This window comes from Adiantum capillus-veneris, chromosome 17, assembly GCF_014529385.1.
Source record: "Adiantum capillus-veneris isolate H3 chromosome 17, ASM1452938v2, whole genome shotgun sequence".
Classification (NCBI taxonomy): Eukaryota; Viridiplantae; Streptophyta; class Polypodiopsida; order Polypodiales; family Pteridaceae; genus Adiantum; species Adiantum capillus-veneris.
The window spans coordinates 20,333,635-20,355,484 of NC_140947.1; the positions used below are offsets into that span (position 1 = coordinate 20,333,635).

A 21,850-nucleotide genomic window follows, 5' to 3' on the forward strand; every position below is an offset into this window, starting at 1 on the left:
CTATCCAACTCTCTCCGGTGGGTGTCGTGCAAGGCTTGTGGCCTATCCAACTCTCCCACGTGTTTGTAAATTGGATGCACCTTTTTCTATTAGTACTCGTTCAGGTTCTCGCTAAGCATCTTATGTATGAGATTGTTATGCTTTGGTTGTTTCCAGTTTATACGATTTTGAGGAACCTCTGTCTTTTGATGAAGCACATGATTCAAAAAATTGGATAGCTACCATGCAATCAAAATTTGATGCAGTTTTGACTTTATGTGATTTTCCTCATGGCAAAAAGGCCATTGGTACGAAGTGGGTTAACATGTTGAAACGTAAGCCGGATGAGTTGGTGAATTGCTCTAATATCTGTAAAGCTGACCACAAAACATACTTAGAGGGGTTGCCAGATAAATACCAAAGAATCATTGCCATGATTAGAAAGAAGTCAGCTAAAGGAGCTGAGCCATGGTGGCCATTGACTAAACGGTATTTGGGATAGTTGCTTTACGATGTATGTTGCTTGCTAATGTGCGATGGTTTAATAGATTTTAGGGAAAATTACCAAAATACCCCTCTAATTTGTGGAAATTCCCAAAATACCCCTCAAATTTAAAAAATTCTTGTATCTATTTTGGTTGGATTGTTCAAGATTTTTTAATCTTTACTCTTTTTTGACAATTGAGATCCGCTTTGCATTCTTAGAATGTAATTTGTCACAAATTACCTCGCAAAAAAAGGCAATTATGTCTAAAGATAATGAAGCAATTCATCTCCAAAGCCTACATAATCAACTCAAATTTTGGATTTAGCATCTTATATTGATAAGCAATGAGTCTTCTTATGAATAGCTACAAATATTTTAATCTTTCGAGAAATTTAATTTCACAACCAGGGGTATTTTGGGAATTTTGGAAAATTTGAAGGGCATTTTGGGAATTTATGACAAAATATTGGGGGTATTCTGGGAATTTTTGAAATTTGAGGGGTATTTTGGGAATTTCCACAAATTAGAGGGGTATTTTGGTAATTTTCCCTAGATTTTATACATATTCATGATGGGAAATAAATGCATGATAAGCAAAATTGGACAGAGGCAAAAGTAAACTAGGACAAAAAAAGTAAACCTGAACATGTCGGACCAAATCAAACGACCGAGCCTACCTCACATCGTGCATGCCTAAATCTGCGGCGAAGATCCCACCACTCCCTCTTCATTTAAAAATTAATACCCCGTGCTGAGATCCTAATGCTCCATGTAGTGAGACTAGGCTCTTAGGAGGCCTAGATCACAACGGTTTACTGGCGCACAATTAATCAGCCTTGCCCTGACGAGTATTGCGCGGATTGGAGCAACGTGATGGAGCAGCAGCTGTTTTTTTATACCACCCCCAAACCCAGCTCCTATGTAACCCACCAACGCCATAGAGCTCACGGGAGCACCCACGATGCTTCTTCCAGCAGCTTTGCCTTTAGCGCAGTGGACCCTGTTGGGCATTGGGTGCCCAACGACCCCAAAAGAGATGGCGGCCCTGCCAGATTAGCTATGGTAGGAGCAGTGGCAAGCATAATCATGGCCTTGCCTTTTCACTCTAGCCCTGCTGATGCCTTCCCTGAGCTTCCATTAGAGATTGTATCTGAAGCGCGTTCATGCTCCACCACACCTCAGCTGAAAGCACACACAGATGTATTGGCCAGGTTCATCCGAAGGCAGCGTGTAGTGAGATTGAAGCCCCAGAAAGCGAAGTTCCTCTCTCTTGTCCACCCATCTTTGAAAGATGTCAGCCCCGGCTGTCAGCCAAGTAAGCGACTGCAAATTCACGAGTCCTTTGGGGAAAGCTCACGCATGGATTATGAACAGTTAATTCAGGAGCACGAGGATGGGACACAGAAACGTAAAATGTTTACCGGGGATGCATGGTTGGGGATGATGCGGTTGCAAAAGTACAATGATCTATTGGAAAGCTTGGAGCAGGAAGAGAAAGTATGTGGAGAGTGCATCCGTAATAGGAGGTAAGTGGTTGTTAGAGAGCTTGTTCTTGTGGTAAGAAGTGAATCAGATTTGATAGGTGTCGAAAAGAAGTAATGTTGCTATCTTGTATACTGGGTCTCTTTTAGACCGGATCAAACAGACACCTGTGACCTATCACATTGTGCAATGTTGCGGCCCACTTTAGAGAGAGAGAGAGAGAGAGAGAGAGAGAGAGAGAGAGAGAGAGAGAGAGATGAAATGTTATTTTAACGTCTTCAAAAGGCCAAAATGACCTATGAGACCAAACTGTTACAAAATTGTGAATCTGATACCATGTTTGGGTACAAAAAGAACAAAAATACTAAAATAATACTACTACTAGAATCCATCCTCATTTGCACTATGGATGTCAAAAGAATATGGCTCGAATCCTTTGCTGTAGTCTCCGTCGATGCTGTGTAGCCCCTCTCCTCAATCGTGGCTGTCCAGATCTCCGTAGCTCTAGTGGTCGGTCGTTGAGAGTGCCGGTAGTGGCCGAATGAGTGTGGGCCGAGCTCTGCAGTGATGGCTGCTCCTTTGGCTGTCCCATATCTAGTGAAAAGAAACCTGTAATCTGTCTCTGGGACTGTCTCTCTCTAGCTCTCCCGAGTAAAGTCTTTATATCTGTGTAACTCAAGTAGATATAGCCCAAGACATCTCTGATCCTCATAACTCATGACCCTAGAGAAAGGACCGAAACCCTCTCTAAAGAAGCAGTGGAAACGGCCCCGAATCTCATAGTACACTGTGCAATGACGTATGTAATGTAGCTATGTCTCTGGCTCTAGCTGGCATAAGCGGCATATCCCGTTGTCTGCTGGTATCCCTCTGAATCTACCAGTCTCAATCTCCAGCTGATGTGAGGATGTGCGTATCTGACCAATGGCACACCGCAAACCACGAGACATGTGTATCCATGTAGCTGGGTCGAATCACAAACCCATGTCCTGTGAGGTGGAGAAGATGCTCTCTATAGAAAGCTATCTTCGTGCCCACCACTTGTGGCGGCTCTATCCATGTCCTTCTGGTATCCAGGTGGATCAGGTCCTGACGAATGAGTCTAGTAATCTCCACCCGTCTATGAGACATCGAGGGTGTTTGAAGAGAGTACTGGTGTCACGTGACACATCCAACCCTATGTGTCCGTGGACAAGCTACAGCATGACCAGGGTTCAGTTCAGTCAAGTCAATCTAGAATAGAAAGTGATCTGGCACTTTTGTGAGTCTGTTCGCAGACCGTGCATGTCCAGGCACTTAGTGTAGATGCATATCTTCTGGTTGCACACAGCATGATTATAAGCATTCCCATCAGAATCCATCAAAATCCTTCAGGGGAACTTTCCAGTGCATTTAGCCTATTTTCCCTATTTTTGACATTTTTCACTTATTATTTTTAAGTGACTTTTGTTGGAAAGTAGGTAGGGCAAATTGAGTAAGTTTGTATATAAGCAAACCTAGACTAGCACTATTTGGCAGAAGAGGCAGCAGAAGCCCTCGCTCAACAGGCAACTTCTCAGCAGAACCCCAAGCCCTAGCTTTTTGATTCACAGCATCAAGCTAGCGTTTTTGGACCAGATCAGCCAGCGTTTTGGCTCTAGCAGATCCCTGGCGACAAAAGACTCAACAAGAAGCCTAGCGTTTTGCATTTGCAGGACATCTGGGGACAGCAGAACCATTTTCAGCCCTAGCGTTTTTGATTTGCAGATCAGCCCCAGCGTTTTGCAGATTCAACGCGACGGAACATCAAGAAACCTCAGCGTTTTCAGTTTTCAGCCCTGCAGATTTTCAGCAATGAAAGACCCTCAGTTTCAGCCCTAAAGGAGTAGCAGATTCAGCCTCAAGAACCTCAGTTTTCAGCCTACAGTAGATGCAGATTTTCAGCCCTAGAGACCCGCAGAATCAGCGTTTTTCCTAGCGTTTTCAAGCAGGTCAAATTTCAGCCCATAGCGTTTTTGGACAGCAGATCAAAGATTGCAGATTTTAGTCCTTATGTCGGTGTCGTCATCCCCGACATAGCCTACACTTGCATCAGTCACATGCATTGAGTTTGTACTAGTTTGTGCAATCATAAGTAGACCACTCTCGCCGACGAGTGGGGCCTTCGGAGGAGGGTTTTACAACATCTCTGGTGTCGTATTCTCTTCTCTCTGTATCTCTTAGTCTCATACACTTGCAGGCACAGTGTCCATTCACTTTGTTTGTGATCATTGCACTCTCTCATTAAGAACGGAAGGCTCTACCTTCCATAAGAACAAAAGGAACCTTGAGCACAATTCGGAGCACTCATCTTGAGCAAAGTTCAAACATTCATTCCGCTGCACCTAACAACTGGAAAGGGGTTAAGCCATGCATCTGAAACCATGATGTCATCTGTGCATACCAGCATGAAGTGTCTCCCTGAAGAGCTAACTGTAAGGTGCAGCGGAAGTGAATGTTGAACTTTGCTCAAGATGAGTGCTCCGAACTGTGCTCAAGGGTTCCTTTTACTTACGGAAGGGAGAGCCTTCCATTCCTTTAGTGAGAGAGTGCAATGGACACAAACAAAGTAGATGAACACTGTGAATGACGGTGCTGAGACTGAGAGATAGAGAGAGAAGAATACGACACCAAAATGTTGTCAAACCCTCCTCGGAAGGCCCCCCTCTCTATGGCGAGAGTGGTCTACTATTGATTGCACAAATCTCTACAATGCTTGGACTTGCCGACGATGTCGACGATGATGAGGAGGACGACGAGACGGAATGAAATCTGAAAATGCTAATGGCTGAAATCTGCAAATCTTTATCTGCTGAATTCTGACTCTATGTCGGTGACGATGTCGATGGTGATGATTGGACGACGACGCTGAAAATGCAGATGCTGAAATCTGCGTTTTTCGGGCTGAAACTGCAAAGTTCGCGAGGTCTGACCGTGCGGCAAGGATTTGCTGCGGGAAGGTGAGATCTGCGAGGTTTGGGGGTTCTACTGCGGGTACTAACTGCTGAAAACCGAACTGCTGAAAACTGAAAACCCCGAGTCTAGGGCTGATTCCGTCGCGAAGATCTGCAAAAATGCTGAGGTTGATCTGCAAACGAAAAACGCTAGGGCTGAAAATGGGTCTTGCTGCAAACACGTTGTGGATCTGCCGATGAAAACCACTAACGCTAGTGCTGATCTGTCCTTTGCTGTCGCTAGGCTGATGCAGATGCAAAAACGCTGGCTGATCTAGGTTCTTGTCCAAAAACGCTAGCTCATCTGCAGTGATGCAAAAACGCTAGAGAATCTTGGAGTCCTGCTGAGAAGTTGCCTGTGAGCAAACGCTCCTGTTGCATCTTCTGCCAGAAAGTGCTAGCACTAGGTTTCTATATATATAAACTTAGCAAAATTGCCCTACCTAGTTTCCAACAAAAGTTACTTAATAAATAAGTGAAAATGTCAAAAATAAGAAAAATAGGTTTTGTGCACCAAAAAATGATCCTGGTGGAATCTGATCGAAATCTGATGATCATACTATGTGCAACCAGAGGATATGCATCTAATCTAAGTGTCTGGACATGCATGGTCTGCAAACAGACTCACAAACGTGCCAGATCACTTCCTATTCTAGACTGACTTGACTGAAGTGAACTCTGGTCATGTTGTAGCTTGTCCACAAACACATGGGGTTCGATGTGTCACGTGACGCTAACTGTCTAGAAGACTCAAGGACCAGTCTAGCATAACTGTCTCTAGTAGTATCCCACAAGCTGTGGACAAAGGAGACTTATCTGGTAAGCGCCTTAATCTCCATAGGAGCGGCAGCTAGCTCTGCTCGAATGATAGCGTGGGGTACGGAGGCGTTGGCTCTGATCAGTCGAGAGATCATAGATACCAAGGGCCTCTCCATACGTCTCCAACCATCCTGGCCTACAGAAGGTCCCCATATCTGCACCCCATACAACATAGCTGAGGCTACTAAAGTATCAGAGAGCCATAACTTTGTTCGAGGTTCCTAGAACTGAACCTGCGAACATATCCTCTCCAAGCCTCCCAAGGCCGCATAAGCTCTAGTCAGTCTACTCTCTGCTGCTCTCCCCAAAGAAAACCTTGGCCCAGTGAAGACAACCCCAAGGTAAGTGTATGCATCTGTATACTCTACAATCTCCTGACGATATGTGAAAGTCGGTGCTGATCTCCTGATCCACTGTGGTGTGGTGTTAAACACCATAACCTTGGTTTTACCAAGGTTTACAGACAATCCACTATCCTCTGCAAAACTGTGTAATGCATCCAACTGTCGCTGCATACCCTCTGGTGAGTCAAAGATCAACACAATATCATCAACATATAACAACAATGGGATCCACGTCCCTACCAGCTGGGCACCTCTATCACCCTCTCTGTCAATGTAATCAAACACCTTATCAACATACATACCAAATAGAGTAGGAGACAATGGGCAATCCTGCTTCACCCCAATGGTGGAGTGAACTAAATCAGATATCCCCTCCGGGGTGCGCACATGTCCCATCACTGATCTGTATAGAGCCATAATCCCCCAAATCAACACTATGGCCACCCCCATCTCCTGCAGTCTGCTCATCAATCGAGCTCTTGGTACCATGTCAAATGCTTTGCGGAAATCCACAGCTACAATAAATCTGTCTCCCATGTGACCTGCCCTCCTATTGATGGCTCTGAGTGTTAGAATATGATCAAGAGTGGAGAAACCCCTCCTAAAACGCTCGTACACCCTCACCCTCTGCCCAATTACTCAACTGCTGCTCAAGAATGGATGCATACAACTGTGCCAATGTGTGCCCAACCATAATAGTGCGGTAATTCCCAGGCTCTGTAGGATCACCTGCCTTGAAGATGGGCACAATAGTAGACAGCCTCCAAGTCTCAGGTAACCCCTCACACATGGCACGATTGAACAACTCTGCAAGAACCTCTACCAACATATCTCTAGCATGTATAAAGTGCTTTGCTACTAGACCATCATGATCATATGCCCTGCTGGTCCTCATCCTGTCAATGGCTCTCTTTACCATCTCAGTGGTAAAGAAGGTGCTGGTAGGTGGGCATGCCTCTGTAGGATATGGAAGGGGTTCCTGTCCAAGAATTGTATATAACGATGTCGCATACTGGCCCCACACATCAGGAGAAATAATCATTGGGGGAGGGGAGTGCTCATGAAAGAATCGCCATGCCTCTCCTGAGTGTCTACTCAAGAACAACCGATACAAGTCTCGCTCCATATGGGCCAAGTAAGCTCGTTTCTTCCGTTGCACAAGGCGTTGGGAAGTTATCCGAGACTGTCTGTAAGTGATGACTCCTAAAAAAAAATCTCTCTGGAGCTGGGCTGCCATCTCTCTGCACTCCTCATTATACCAACTATTCTGGGGCATGCTCCCAAAATGTCGCCTCCGACCCGACTGAGTGTGTGGGTATGCCTCTGATGCTGCACCATGCAGTGTCTCGATCAGTAAAGTGGTGCACTCCTCCACTGAGAGACCAAGACTAGCTGTGCATAGACGGCTATAGATCTCCTCTGTATAAACCGAGTCAGTCTCTGGTGTAAATGTATAACGGGTATGTGACCTGCCTTCTGATGTCTGGGCCGTACTATACTGAAATGAAACGGACAATGTCAAAAGAGCATAATCCATTGCTACACCCACTGGTCTGGCTCTCACTTTGAAATCTTGAATACAAGGAATAAAGCTCGGTTGTGCCATAACATAGTCCTCTGTACTGGCCCCGTGTGTGTAGAAAGCATGTGAGACTGGCTGCTCCAGGAAATCGCTGTAAGCCATTAAGTATGGCTAACCCATGTGTGGTTGTCATCTCCGTGAGGTATCTCCCATACTCTGCATGCTCTCTGTCATGTGAGCATTCATCAAGCCCCAAGTTACCCACATCCAACTCTCTAAGCATTTCATTCGAAGTGTCGTAGAAGACTGTCTAAGAGTTGCCCGTTCGGGCATTGAAGTCCCCTAGGAGGATGATATCACCATCCCTAGAAAACTCCCATATATCATCATCTAGTATAGAGAAATGCAAATGTCCTCTGGGTGCAGCATATACTGACACACTGGGGGGGAAGTAACATGTGGCAATGTATAGAAATCGGCCTGTGTCAGCTCTCAGCCTCACCCACATGTATCTAGCATGGTCATCTCTCCGAATATGTAGTAGTGGTTGTAACTCCTCCCTAAATAGCACTGCTACTACTCCTAAACCTCTACTCCCATGCTCAGATCTCGTGACTGTCCTGTGGGCTGTCTCCCATCTGTACATGTGGCATAAGTTGTCCAGGGGCCTGATGAGTCTTTAAGAAGAAAACAATGTCCCTTTCTCTGAAATTGTCCTCAAAGGCACTGACGTCCAACCTCATAGATCCATTACAATTCCAAGTAGCCATCTTCAATGTGGTCCCATAGGTCTCACACCGTCATGTAGAGTGCCGCTCTAAAATCAACACCCGACCATCTTTGTAAAAGGCCGTCTTTCCCTTCTCCCTTGCCGCCGTAATCTCTGGCATTACCTCTCTCATATGCGCAAGCTGTGAGAGAGTGAGATCATCACCGAGGAAAATACCTGTCTTCTTGAGAGTAGGCCTCTTTTTCAAGAATTTCTTCTTCTCTTCCAAGGAGGGGAAGCGTAGTATGAGAGCTCTCTCTTTTGAAGATTCTCCAGGGCCACCACTCTTCTTGCCCACTGTCCACGTCTTTGTGTGTGAAGGCTTGTCCACCCCCATCATGGCTGTGAGGATTGTGACCTCTTTTTCCACATTGTTTATGTCCTTGAGGCTGGTTACCCTCACATGTAGAGCCCGCTCCTCCTCCATTGTTCCTCTTCGAGGGTCATGTTAATAAGAGTGGGTGTACAAGGAGCTTCCTTACCTTTCCCTTTCTTGGTGACCTCAATCCATTTTTCGGCCTCTTCTGCTTGCTTTTGTGTTGTGGAGATGACCGCGGCCCATGACTTCTTCTCCTCATCTTCCTTGATAACCCTATTTCTTCTTGGGCGGCAACTTGCTCAAATTGCGGATGTGAAGAATTTCCCTCCAGGAAGCTCTCATGTGCGAAGCCTTCGAGAGGATTGGTGGCCCTGAGGTGTTTAGGTTTGGGACTTCCAAAGTCAGCATTGGCACCTAAAGCCAAGCTTAAGAGCTTTGGAACCAATCCCAAATGCTTTTATCTAAAAGTCGTTTTACATATCCTCCATGCAAAACAGTGATCTACCTCATGGATGCCAAAATCCATGCATACTAAATTGTACAAACCGCTAAAGCACTCCCCCCCTTCTCTCATGCCATCTAAAATGCTGTAACAAAGGACTGTTTCTACTTGCCACAAAAGAGAGAGAGCAGCTTTGAAGAGAGCACTCTTTCCCTCTCTTTTGTACACAGAGAAACTAAGCCATATGTGGTATGAGAGATAAAATTTGCCAGCCTTAGAGAGAAATAGAAGAGAATCATTTAGAGAGGAAATCTTCTACAGGAAGAAAATGAGGAAAATGAAATTATGAAGGATAAAGCAAGCCTAATAGCAGAGATTGACTTTGACCTTAGTCATTTTGCAGGACTGTTAGTGTGTGCAAGCTTCTGAGTGAAGGGGGAGTTTGGGAATTGGTGCAAGCCCACTGTCTAGTAGAGGTGTTATGTTACCCTGGGTTACTATCGGATTGAGTTTGAGAGGCCAGAAATGGTTGGCAAAGTACTCCTAATGCCTTGTGTTCTGCCTAAAACTTGGGAGAGAGGGCTTTTTTGTGGCTCTGCGTGGCCGTGTGAGGTCTTTAACGAATGATCATTGGCAGTTCCCACATGAGGTCCGCCCAAGCCATTGTAAGGCTATTTGTGGTGGGTCACTGGGTGCCCTATTATCTGCCCGGTGATTTGTCATTTCCTATATTTATTATGTTGTGGGGTGTCAATCTGTTACCACCATGAAACCGGCCCGTAAGGCGGTAGGCTATGGCTTTCACCCGAAACTTTACTTTAAACTTTAACGCACAGAGAAACCTTGCAGAAGGAACCTGTAACGGGAATTAACACTTCAAAGCACATACGGCTCGGAAGCTAGAATGCTCCGAGCAGATGCCGACAACCTGTAGGCCCCAAAGACTGGCGCCCCTTTCGGTCTTTTTTTATTACTTCAGAGGGTAAAATTACAAAACTGGAGTCTTGGGGATCTTCACCTGTATCCAACTAGATAACACCTGTTCTAGCAAAATTTCGGGAACATAACGGCTCCAAAACTTGCTATGAACAAACCCCCATACCGGAACTTGCTTCCAAGGACTTAAACCCTTTGTTTTCAGCCCAAAAACAGTAATTACAGCTCGCTGTTTTTACTGGTTTTTACCCTGTTTTAAGCCCTAAATAGTCCCGGAACTGTCCTCTAACAATGGGGCACTGTTCCCAATGCTTCTAGCATCCATACGGCTGCAAAACAGTCCAAAAACAGTGCATAACTAGTGCTGAAAATGCACCCGCAAGGTGAGGTTATCACCCTCACCGGTGCCTGCTTTTGGAGTAGTAGGTAGCTACTCCTGTTCTTGCTCAAAGAGGCTATTGCCTCGGCTCAGAAGCATAAGACCACACAACTGTACATAGGTCAAATGAAGAGCCCTCTTGTGGGGCATCACATACTGCACGTAGGGGAGAGAGAGAGCAGTGTAGAGTGTGCAGGATATCACTTCTTGCACTACATTGTACATGAGAGGGAAAGCTTGCACACAATAGCTCTTAACCTGGACAGGTTCTCAATGAAGCATCCCCCCAGCATAAATCGAGCGTCCCCTCTTCTGCGCTTGACCTGTAATGCATCTGTGAACAAATAGATGCAAAAGGTGAAGAATTCCATGGCTGCCAAAACCTGCGTATCGCTAAAAACGCAGCAAAGCAGCCCTGTAAACAAGCATATGATGCCTTTCAATGCTGAAAATGAGCTCCTTGGTCCTAGGTGAAGTCATGGGAAGCTCAAAAATGCAGAGAATGGCTGAAAATCAGAGTTATTAGCCTCCAAAACTGCGAGTTCTGTTCTCGCAGACTTGGTAAATTGGCCAAAAAGTGCCACTTGGCACTCATGCATGCAATTTCCCCACATTGGGCTTCTTGCTTAAAAATCTATCAACTGGTGCATCAGTTGACTTTGCAGTAGAGTAATAAACGTTCCCTTGTCATTTTGAAGCTAATGACGCGAACAGATTTTGCGGCCCAAAATGGCAGTTTCCTAAATTTTAGGAAATGCTTCCATTGGACTCTCACTGGTCATCTGACCATCTTTCACCACTGGGACCACGTCCGAAAATGCAATGTAGCCCAGTTCTCGGGTGATTTTCTCTTGGTGACCCCATCTCGTCATTGTCCACCAACTTATTAAGTGCGGCGAGGGGACCTAAATGACTTTGAACTGAGCCTAGACACCCTTTTACTACTCGAATTCCAATGCTGACCAACTTCCCGTCTACGGGTGAAACTATTGTTTCACATTGGCCATACAATGTCCGACCATTTGCAAATTCAAAAAGAGGGTCCCAAAAATTAAACGAAAATCATCGGAAAGAAACCGATAACTTAAGTTAGCAATTGCCACGTCCTCGTGACAATCAGAGTGTTTCGTGGAGCTCCGTGCTTGAAGGCCTTGGACATGGAGGAGTAGCCTCCCGAGAAGAGAAGAAGAAGGCCTCGTCACCGACGTTCCTCTCCAACCCTTGTCACTGCCCTTCTTTGCTCTAACGTTTTAAAACACTGCTAAGCATCGGCGCCGATGTCTCTTTTTGCGGGCGTTTTGAAAACGTTGGTGACGGCAAACAATGGCCCTGTCCCTTGCGTTTTGAAACGCTCCTGTTGACGCCATTGCTTCCCCCTAGCCCGACAACGTTTTGAAACGCTGCCTTGCAGCGGCTAGGCAAACAACGCCCTTGGCGAGCATGTGCCCTTGCGTTTTGAGACGCCCAGTCAGACAGCCCCTTGGACAACCTCCTTCCCCCCCATTTGCTAACCCAAGTGCCCCCCTCCTCTCTCCTCATGTACCAACATTTTAAAACGCTATGAGAGTAAGCGAGTGTGATGTCACAAATTGGTGACGTGGCTGGCCCTACACGAGCATACACACACGTACCCTCCCCGGCTGGCAGCACGCCTGGTAGAAATGCTGACGTGGTAGTACGACAGTTTTTGAGAAATGCGGCGGAAATCCCGCTAGGAGGTGCTGATGTGGCTGGCCATATGGACTCCCGTTTTTCACACTGCCATCGTACGAAAAATTCTAGCTTTTCTCTACGCAAAAACCTATCGCAAGTTTTGTTGGGAGAAGTTTTTAGAAGCTATGCTTTATTTCAAAAGAAGCTTTTGATTTTTAAGCTTTTGGGGCTCTGCTTTTGGCATCCCTTGTAAACAAATAAATAAGTGGTTTGGGCTCCCACTCTGGAGAGCATTTGGACGCAGTGTCTGAGAGTGAGACCCGTCCCACTCTTTGTACTTTGAGTTACAAATTAATACAAAAAGAGATACCGAAAGGGGCGCCAGTCTTTGGGGCCAATATCTCTAGGCACGGAACTCCACCGGGCCGTGTCGAATCAATTGTGAACTGTGAAATGATTGAATTAAAACATGAATTTGCAAATTTTCCCCATCTGAGCTTAAAAGGACGTTTTCCAATGAGTGGGTCTCCCGAATTGACAGTAATACCTTCAGGAGTGGGAACATCCATATCCCAAAGCACACAAAAGCGATTTGTATTAGCATCAAGCTTAGGAGGACAAATGACTTTCCCCAAACGTGAAGCAAGCATAGGAAGAAAGTGACGCCAAGTGCGTGGGAAATCGAGAATTTCCACCCATACCGGGCACTTGTGACGGATTAAACTTTGATAGTCCTTGGTAAGGGCCCATGGCAATACATGCATCATGTGAGTACCAAAGAACAACAGTGACAACTCTAGCAACGTATTACGTGCATCGGTGTCTGCCAACAAAACTTCATAAAATCCTCTTGCACCGAAATAGACACCTCGAACCGCCTGGCGTTTAAGAAGAAAGTCTACCCATTGACCCACATCTTGTGCGGTAGGCATCTTGCCCGGGAAGAACAAAATAACTGCATTTAAAGCATACTACGCCACTGGGTCCATCAAAGCTTGAACAGGAATAAGCACTTCAGTAGCGGGTTCCTGCCCCTCCCAAGCGTTCTGAGCACCTTCAAAATTGTCCAACAAACAGGCTCGGATTTCACCCATTTCCAAAGACTCAGGTGCCATCTGTTTTTTGCGTTTGTATGAGCTAATAAAGGGCACAGCTGAATCGGACATACACTGAGAGCTTAATGTTTGTACTGGTGACTACTGGAAACCAAACAAAAAAGGTTTTGTACACTATAGTATCCGAAACAGTTCTCTGTCTATGGTATGTACAACCTTACATCAAAGCATCAAACCCTGAACTGCTGCTGAACAAACACCTAGACTGTACACCTGTGACGTGCTGAACCTTTGCTGAAAACCACTTATGTAAAATAGATCGACTGTACCTCCACACGCACCACACAAACTGCACAGGCAGAGAACGCAGAGGTCACAACAGAGTCCTGACGCGCACTCACACTGTAGATTCCCGCGAGCAGGAGTGTTCCACGCGCTGCAGAAGACCACACGCTGCAGAGATACAACGCGAGCAGGCTATTTTCCCCCACAGCCCACACACACACACGCACACACACTCACCCACACCTGCTGGCGCTGGCACAGAAGGCTGGAGCAGCGCGCAGGAAGTTCTTGCGACAGAACATCAGCAGGGTTCTCTCGCCACACACACACACACACACACACACACACACACACACACACACACACACACAGAGAGAGAGAGAGAGAGAGAGAGAGAGAGAGAGAGAGAGAGAGAGAGAGAGAGAGAGAGAGAGAGATGCCTTGATTCCAATATTTGTGCAACCTTTATTTTTTTATTTTTCAGGTTATTGGAGCAGGTTTGGCAGACAGTGTCCAATGTAAGACATCAACCAGTGTTTTGCATCTCATGAGCATGCTTAAGCTTTCAGCACTTCGTAATGACAAGATCTCATTTTACTCTTCCAAAACTTGATGTGTTAAATAATATAGTACCTCACCAAGTTTTGTGGGTGACTACCATGGGTCTATACCTTGCACTTTCCTTCAAGGGTGAATCTGGGCTTACCTGGATTCATCTAGGTATATAAAGGTTTTGCTTGCGTTACTTTTTGGCTTCTTTTATGTGCTATCCCCCTTGCTTTTTTTTTTTTGCACATAGAATATAGCTCAGATGTGCTACTGTCTATATGAAACAATTCAGGGTTTAAGTTTATAGACAGCTGTCATGTATCTAGTTTGTCAAATGAAAGTAAATCTTAGATTGTATTCAAGGTAGCACTTTTTGGGATTTGATTTGCAATGCCTCAGGCTCATGAGGCTAGTGTGCCTTTGGTTGCAGGAGTATTTTGATCAATATGGAAGGTGCGTTGGCTATTGAAGCAAAGATGACCTCTGATGTAGAGGAAGATCCTATTTCATCTCTTAAAACGAGGCTTTTTTGATGAAACAGATTTTCACAGGCTGACTGGGCAGGGGAACTCTTCCGAGCTCTAGATTTGGCTGGTGGTTTGCTGCATTCTAAAACAGAGACGTAAGTAAATTGATGGAGAGAGAAAGAAAGAAAGAAAGCTTTATAAATGTCTTCTAGAGGATGAAGTGAGCGTATGAGACAGAACGAAGTACATGTATGTCTTTAAGTATTCTAAAATAAGGGACAAAACTGATGAATATAAACATGCTTCAATTTAAACTAGCTTGACATGAGGTGTATGTGAGGGGTGTGTGCATGTGGATGAGGGAGAGGGGGATGGAGCTCTAACTCTAATGGGTGTGAGGCCAGAAGCGCATGGGAGTACAACCAAGATATGCAAGAGGCTAGCTAGCTCCATCTCATATATATATATATATATATATCTATATATACATATATACATATATACATATATATATACATATATATATATATATATATGTATGTATGTATGTATGTGTATATATATATGTACATATATATATATATATATATATATATATATATATATATATATATATATATATATATATGTACATATATATATACACATACATACATACATACATATATATATATATATATATATATATATATATATATATATATATATATATATATATATATATATATATATATATATATATATATATATATATATATATATATATGTATGTATATGTATATATATGTACATATACATATATATATAATGTATATGTACATATATATACATATACATACATATATATATATATGTATATGTACATATATATACATATACATACATATATACATATATATATATACATATACATATATATATATATATGTATGTATACACACACACACACACACACATTTTTTTTTTTGTAAATCTGTTTTGATTAATTTACCTGTGGGAAACCTGAAGGCGAGGAAAACCCACCAAAAAGATCATATACAAAGGGAAGGACACTGAAGTGCTCTGCGATACAAAAGCGCTAAAAGCAGACATAGAAGAATTGCAAGATTTCCAGGGATATGTCCCCAATGTCAAAGGCAAAATGTAACGATTGCCTCAACAAAAACTTGAACAATGGAAAAGGTTCTGCATCATGCTGGTGAAACATGTGGAGATTGCGGCGGTCCCACAAGTACCATAGCGACCAAAATCTGACCCATGCAAAGAAAATTGCAAATTGCTGGAGGGAATTCGGGAGAATGCCAAAAAGCAAGAATCTTTTGTGGAAGACCGCCGAGGGAAATCGAAGGTGCATACAAACAGAAACGCGGCGAAGGAAAGCCCTGGTGCAATGACACTCTGAAAGCATATGTTTGACAATCTCATCAGCAGCAGCGGAGCAACCGACGCAACGAGAGGAGCTAATACGACGCGCCGCAAGGAGTGTTCTAACTGGAAGAATACCCAGCGAACAATGCCAAAGAAACAAACGCTCCTTAAGAGTCAAGCGAGACTTTCAAATTGCAGTAAGAGCTCGCCTCCACCGTTGATCGGATTTGTGTAAATCCGAGAGCGCATTACAATGATCAACCAGCCATGAGTCCTGCATGAGAGAAGCATAGATATGGCGAGCAGAAATCGCATCCAAAGAAGAGTCCCATAATTTTCAATCCTGCATATGGCATCCACCGGCCAGCGGCGGAATAGGGAGAAAACGTCCAGCATATGTCGAAGCAAGCTCCAAATCTGACGATAATGTAGGCCCAACCCAAAGCGTGCTGCCGCTTGAGAAAAGGTAAGCAAATTCCCGGATGAATCCACCACATCATCCACCGTGCGTATGCCACGACCAGAGAGGAAGTAGGCTTGACAAGGCGACTAATTAACCAGGGTAAAAGAAAACGCCCTGCTCCAATGAATGCTTTCCAAACGCAACGAATTCCCATCTGTATGCTGCCTGCCATGCCAAGAGAGATGATCCGTAACAACTTTCCAAGCGGAGAGCAAGCTAGAGGTGATCAAGCAACCAGGAATATTACCGACCATCTTGCCAAACACAGTCGCCTAAAGGGAAGTTTGCCAATGACCAAAGGCAAGAGTGACAACATGTCGACATTTATCAGCAACCATAACTGTCCATGGCTGAGACTGCAATGCAAGAGTGGGCAATAACATAGCCTTCCTTGCCAATGCATGGCGGCAAAGGTCCAAAATATTCAGCCCGCCAAGACGCTTTGGAGTGCAAAGTTTCTCCATTAATAACAAACGGAGGTCTTTCTTATGAGAACTGGTGCGCCACAAGTGAGATACAATAGTAGACATAAGCAATGAGAGGCGGGAGTGAGGCTAGTGTAGCAATGGCAAGTAAAAATGAACATAAGCCATCATGATACTTTGCACTATACGAAGTCGAACATGCAGCGGCCATGTAGACAGTTTCCAGTAGTGCAATTTGACATTCAATCGTTGCATGACCCAATCGATTTGTTGCGTATTAGTAACCTGCCAACCGATAGGATATCCTAAATGTGTGACCACCACATGCGGATCGAGAATCTCGCTAGGCCACAAAAGATGATGCCAATTACAAACAACAAGAGACGAGTTTAGATTTCCGAAAGTTAACCCTAAGGCCTGCTGCCAAGCCAAATGTATCCAATGCCTGCATAATTTCGCGCACATCATCCTGGTTGTTACGAGGCATGAACAAAGAATCATCAGCATAGGCGTGTCCTGCAAAGTCTTTCCCATCGGGTAACTTCATTCCATCATAAAGTCCAGCATTGCTCATTGACGCTATTGGAGCAATATTACATTCTTGAACATGACATTGTGCACAACAAATTGCATAAACCCAAAGCATGGGTGGACAACTTTTTTGATGCATTGGAAAGAGTATACATATTCTTTTATAAGCATGGTGAAAAACAAGACGTATTTATAGGCATCTAAACTTAATAAAGGAGTTGCAATACAATGCAAAGCATTTGCATGAGTTCTTCATAAACAAAAATTTCTTAATTTTTTTTGAGAGCATTATATACCATAGTTGTTGAGGGAGTCAATAATTACTCAAGTGATGATGACGACCATGATGAACATGGGAATGGCAGGATTGGGATGGAAATTGGAGCAAAGAGAGAGGACCCCACGAGCCAAGAGAGCCAAGGAGAGTAGGACCGAGCGAAGTCAAGTGATTCAAATACAATAAGAGAGGGTGAGTGACAATGGCATACAACAAGGCGCTAAGCAGGCAACCCTGTCTGACAGAGCATCGAAGAGGCCAAGGTTCTGTCAGCTCTCCATCAAGGAGGCTTGAACATATACTGCGGGCATACAAGAAGTAAACGACATTGACCATCTTTGGGCCAAAGCCAAGGGCCCGCATGGTAGCAACAATGAAATCCCATTGAATTGTTTTGAAAGCCTTTTCAATGTCTACCTGCATTATGAGAACATCCTGCTGGGTATATTTGGCATATTCCATTCCAATTAATACATTAGCCAGATTATCCAAAATCTGGCGATGAGGAATAAAGCCATATTGCGCGGAATGGATACTAGCCATAAGAGGTTCCTTGATACGATTCACAATGATCTTAGCCAAGATTTTATAGATCATCGGCATAAGGGAAATTGGCCGCCAATGCGAGAACCGCTCACAAACCGCTTGTTTAGGCAACAACTTCAATAAACCCTCTTTCCAAGACAATTGCTGTCACGTGACACATCCAACCCTATGTGTCCGTGGACAAGCTACAGCATGACAAGGTTTCATTTCAGTCAAGTCAATCTAGAATAGGAAGTGATCTGGCACTTTTGTGAGTCTGTTTGCAGACCGTGCATGACCAGACACTTAGATTAGATGCATATCCTCCGGTTGCACACATCATGATCATCGACATTCCTTTCAGAATCCATCAGAATCCATCAGGGGAATTTTCCAATGCATTGAACCTATTTTCCCTATTTTTGACATTTTTCACTTATTTATTAAGTGACTTTTGTTGGAAACTAGGTAGGGCAATTTTGCTAAGATAATATATAAGCAAACCAAAGCTAGCACTTTCTGGCAGAAGAGGCAACAGGAACCAAGTGTTCAACAGGCACCTTCTCAGCAAGACCCCCCCTCCCCCCATCAGAGATTGATCAGCCCTCGCGTTTTTGCATGGTGCAAGTGTGCTAGCGTTTTTCAGTTTTCAGCCCTACGACTTTGCAGCATAGCCATTGTGGTAGTAGATCCTTACCACCTTGACTTGCCCGCGCGACAGGCAGACCCTGGCGACAGCAGAACAGTAGGAGAGCCAACATTTTTGCATCAGCACAAAGATCAGCCCTAGCGTTTTTGGATCTGCCAGACACCTTAGTGTTTTTTCAGATCTTCGCGACGGAATCAGCCCTAGGACCAGCGTTTTCAGTTTTCAGCAGTCAGACTCCACAGTAGAACCCCCAAACCTCGCAGATCTCACCTTCTCGCAGCAGATCCTCGTCGCACGGTCAGATCCATCGAAGTTTGCAGATTCAGCTCGGAAAACACAGATTTCAGCATCTGCGTTTTCAGCGCGTCGTCGTCGCATCGTCGCCGTCGACATCGTCACCGACATAGAGTCAGAATTCAACAGATAAAGATTTGCAGATTTCAGCCCTTAGCATTCTTAGATTTCAGCCCGTCTCGTCGTCGTCCTCATCGTCGTCAACCTCGTCGGCAAGTCCAAGCATTGTAGAGATATATGCAATCATAAGTAGATTGCTCTCACCATAGAGAGTGGGGCCTTTGGAGGAGGGTTTTACAACGTCTCTGGTGTCGTATTCTCTTCTCTCTCTATCTCTCAGTCTCATGCACTTTCACGCAGTGTCCATTCACTTTGTTTGTGTCCATTGCACTCTCTCATTAAGAACGGAAGGCTCTCCCTTCCATAAGAACAAAAGGAACCTTGAGCACAGTTCGGAGCACTCATCTGGAGCAAAGTTCAAACATTCATTCCGCTGCACCTAACATTGGTATCAGAGCTTTGGTAGTGTTCTGTATCACTCAAGGAAAGAACCACAAGAATCACAAGAATTTTTTTTGCTTGTTACGGTCGCACGTAACCCAAGTCCTCTTGGGCGTGTTGATTCCTAATCGTGTTTTTGAAGAGTGACAAGAAACCAAAGAAAGAAGGGCTTGCCCAGCTTCCCCTTGTGCCTCTTTTCACTCATTGAGAGCGGATGTGCACTTAGCGGCCGGCCAATCGACGTGAGGTGGGAAAAAGCAACCTTGGTGTGAGCGCAAGGCCGCCAAGGGGTGCGCCCGCGGAAAAGAGCAGAACTCGGGTGAAGAGAAGATCCTTCTCTAACACAGATTGCAAGCGAAAGAAGCACCTCAAGAACCTCAAGACTCTCAAGAACCTCAAGACCCTCAAGAACCCAAGAACCCAAGACCCACAAGAACCCAAGTTCCTCGTGAACTTAAGAACCAAAGATCACAGTGCATGGTCATCACGCGAAGCGGAATGGATACTTCGCATGGAGGTGATGGGCATGAAAGTAGTGAAGAAGAATTTCCTCACCAGGGAGGTTTTCCTGACCCTCCCGCTTCGCCATCTACGCAAGGGATTGCATCAAACCCTATGGAGGCTTTGGTAAAATCAATGATGGACATGATGACACAACAACAAGAAGCGAATCGCGTTGCGTTGGCACAACAAGAAACGACTCGCATTACTTTGGAACGCGAGCGCGATGCACGAAAAGAAAGAAAAGCACAAAGAAAGGAGGACGCCGAAGTAAGACGAACGGCCTTTGAGGCCGATCGTGAGGCCCAGAGAGACCTACGCACGCAAGAATTGGTTCGATGGGTTCTTGCCTCGAAGTCCGAACCAACCAAAGATGTTGGTAGTTCCTCAAGTGGTGCAAGCCGCGATTCGGACTTCAACAACCCAATCACAGAGAAGTTGACTTTTAGGAAGTATGATGGTAAGATGGATGTTACGATTATTCATTCTTGGTTGCATCAATTTAATTCGTGTCACGTGTCACATCCCAACCCTATGTGTCCGTGGACAAGCTACACCACAGCAGGGTTCAGTCAGTCAAGTCAGTTTAGATTAGCAGTGATCTGGCACTTTTGTGAGTCTATTTGTAGACCGTGCATGCCTAGTCACTTAGCATAGATGCATATCCTCCGGTTGCACATAGCATGATCATCGGAATTCCCATTAGCATCAGTTAGGGGAATTTTCCAGTACATTTAGCCTATTTTCCTATTTTTGGTTATTTTCACATTTATTTGTAAGTGACTTTCCAACAAAAGTAGGTAGGGCAATTTTGCTAAGTTAATATATAAGCAAACCCAAGTTAGCACTTTCTGGCAGAAGAGGCAGCAGGAGCTTCCCGCTCAACAGGCAACTTCTTAGCAGTACCCCCCAGACCCTCTAGCGTTTTGCTTTCACAGTGACCGCCGGCAGTAGTAGATTCTCAGCGTTTCGTCTCTTGTATCCTCGCCCTCAACATCAGCCTTGTAGCGTTTTTGTTGCCTTCATCAGTACTAGAGCCCTATGGCGATTTCAGCCCATGCTCGATCGTCATCAACCCCCCGAGTCACCTAGCGGTTGCAGATTCACCTAGTCTGCAGCAAAAGGACCCCTTGGCATCAGCGTTTTTGCAGCATTATTCCAACGTTTTCAGCCTTGACAAAAACGCAGATTTCAGCCATTGACAAACGCAAATTCTCAGCAGAGGAACAGTAGTAGATCAGCCCCCATTCAGTTGCAGAAGTCCCCCCAAGTTTAGCCAAGAAAACGCAGCCAAAACAGTCATTTTCAGCCACCGAAACAGTCCCCGAATTCAGCGATTAGAAGATCCCAGATTTCAGCCATCAAGTCGTCGTCGTCACCACCGTCGTCGTCATCGGCATAGTCCCATTGCATCAATCCATTGCATACGCATTGTACACTTTTGTGCAATCGAAGTAGACCACTCTCGCCGACGAGAGTGGGGCCTTCGGAGGAGGGTTTTACAACCTCTCGGGTGTCGTATCTCTTCTCTCTCCTTCTCTCAGTCTCATTCACTTGCGCGCACAATATCCACTCACTTTGTTCGTGATCCTAGCACTCTCCATAAGACGGAAAGCTCTCTCTTTCCCTAAGAACTAAAAGGAACCTTGAGCAAATAAAGATCACTTCGAAAATACAACATTCATTCCGCTGCACCTTACACTTCTAACCAATCTTCCAATAGTCTCTCAGAAAAGAACTCTCAAAGTGAACCTAAGGGTAATGCTAACACAATTGCCAAACCTAAGCTCACTCCAGATGAAAAGGTAGCACAAGGAATTTTAGGAGGATACATCACGTCGGAAGAGCAAAGGACTT

At 44.8% G+C, this 21,850-nt stretch overlaps 1 protein-coding gene across 2 annotated transcripts in view; it reads left to right on the forward strand.

Annotated features, from left to right (window-relative positions):
* Positions 1-1,270: 1,270 nt before the first annotated feature.
* LOC147436894 (uncharacterized) overlaps positions 1,271-21,850 on the forward strand; it is an 87,856-nt gene continuing 67,276 nt past the window's right edge. The window contains exons 1-4 of one of the 2 annotated variants that reach the window (XM_086486283.1): positions 1,271-1,992; positions 13,928-13,961; positions 14,423-14,445; positions 14,534-14,614. In XM_086486283.1, the coding sequence (XP_086342409.1) occupies positions 1,340-1,992; positions 13,928-13,961; positions 14,423-14,445; positions 14,534-14,614 (791 nt within the window). In that variant the 5' untranslated portion in view covers positions 1,271-1,339. The remainder of the gene's footprint in view (positions 1,993-13,927; positions 13,962-14,422; positions 14,446-14,533; positions 14,615-21,850) is intronic. The other variant, XM_086486282.1, reaches the window with a different exon arrangement.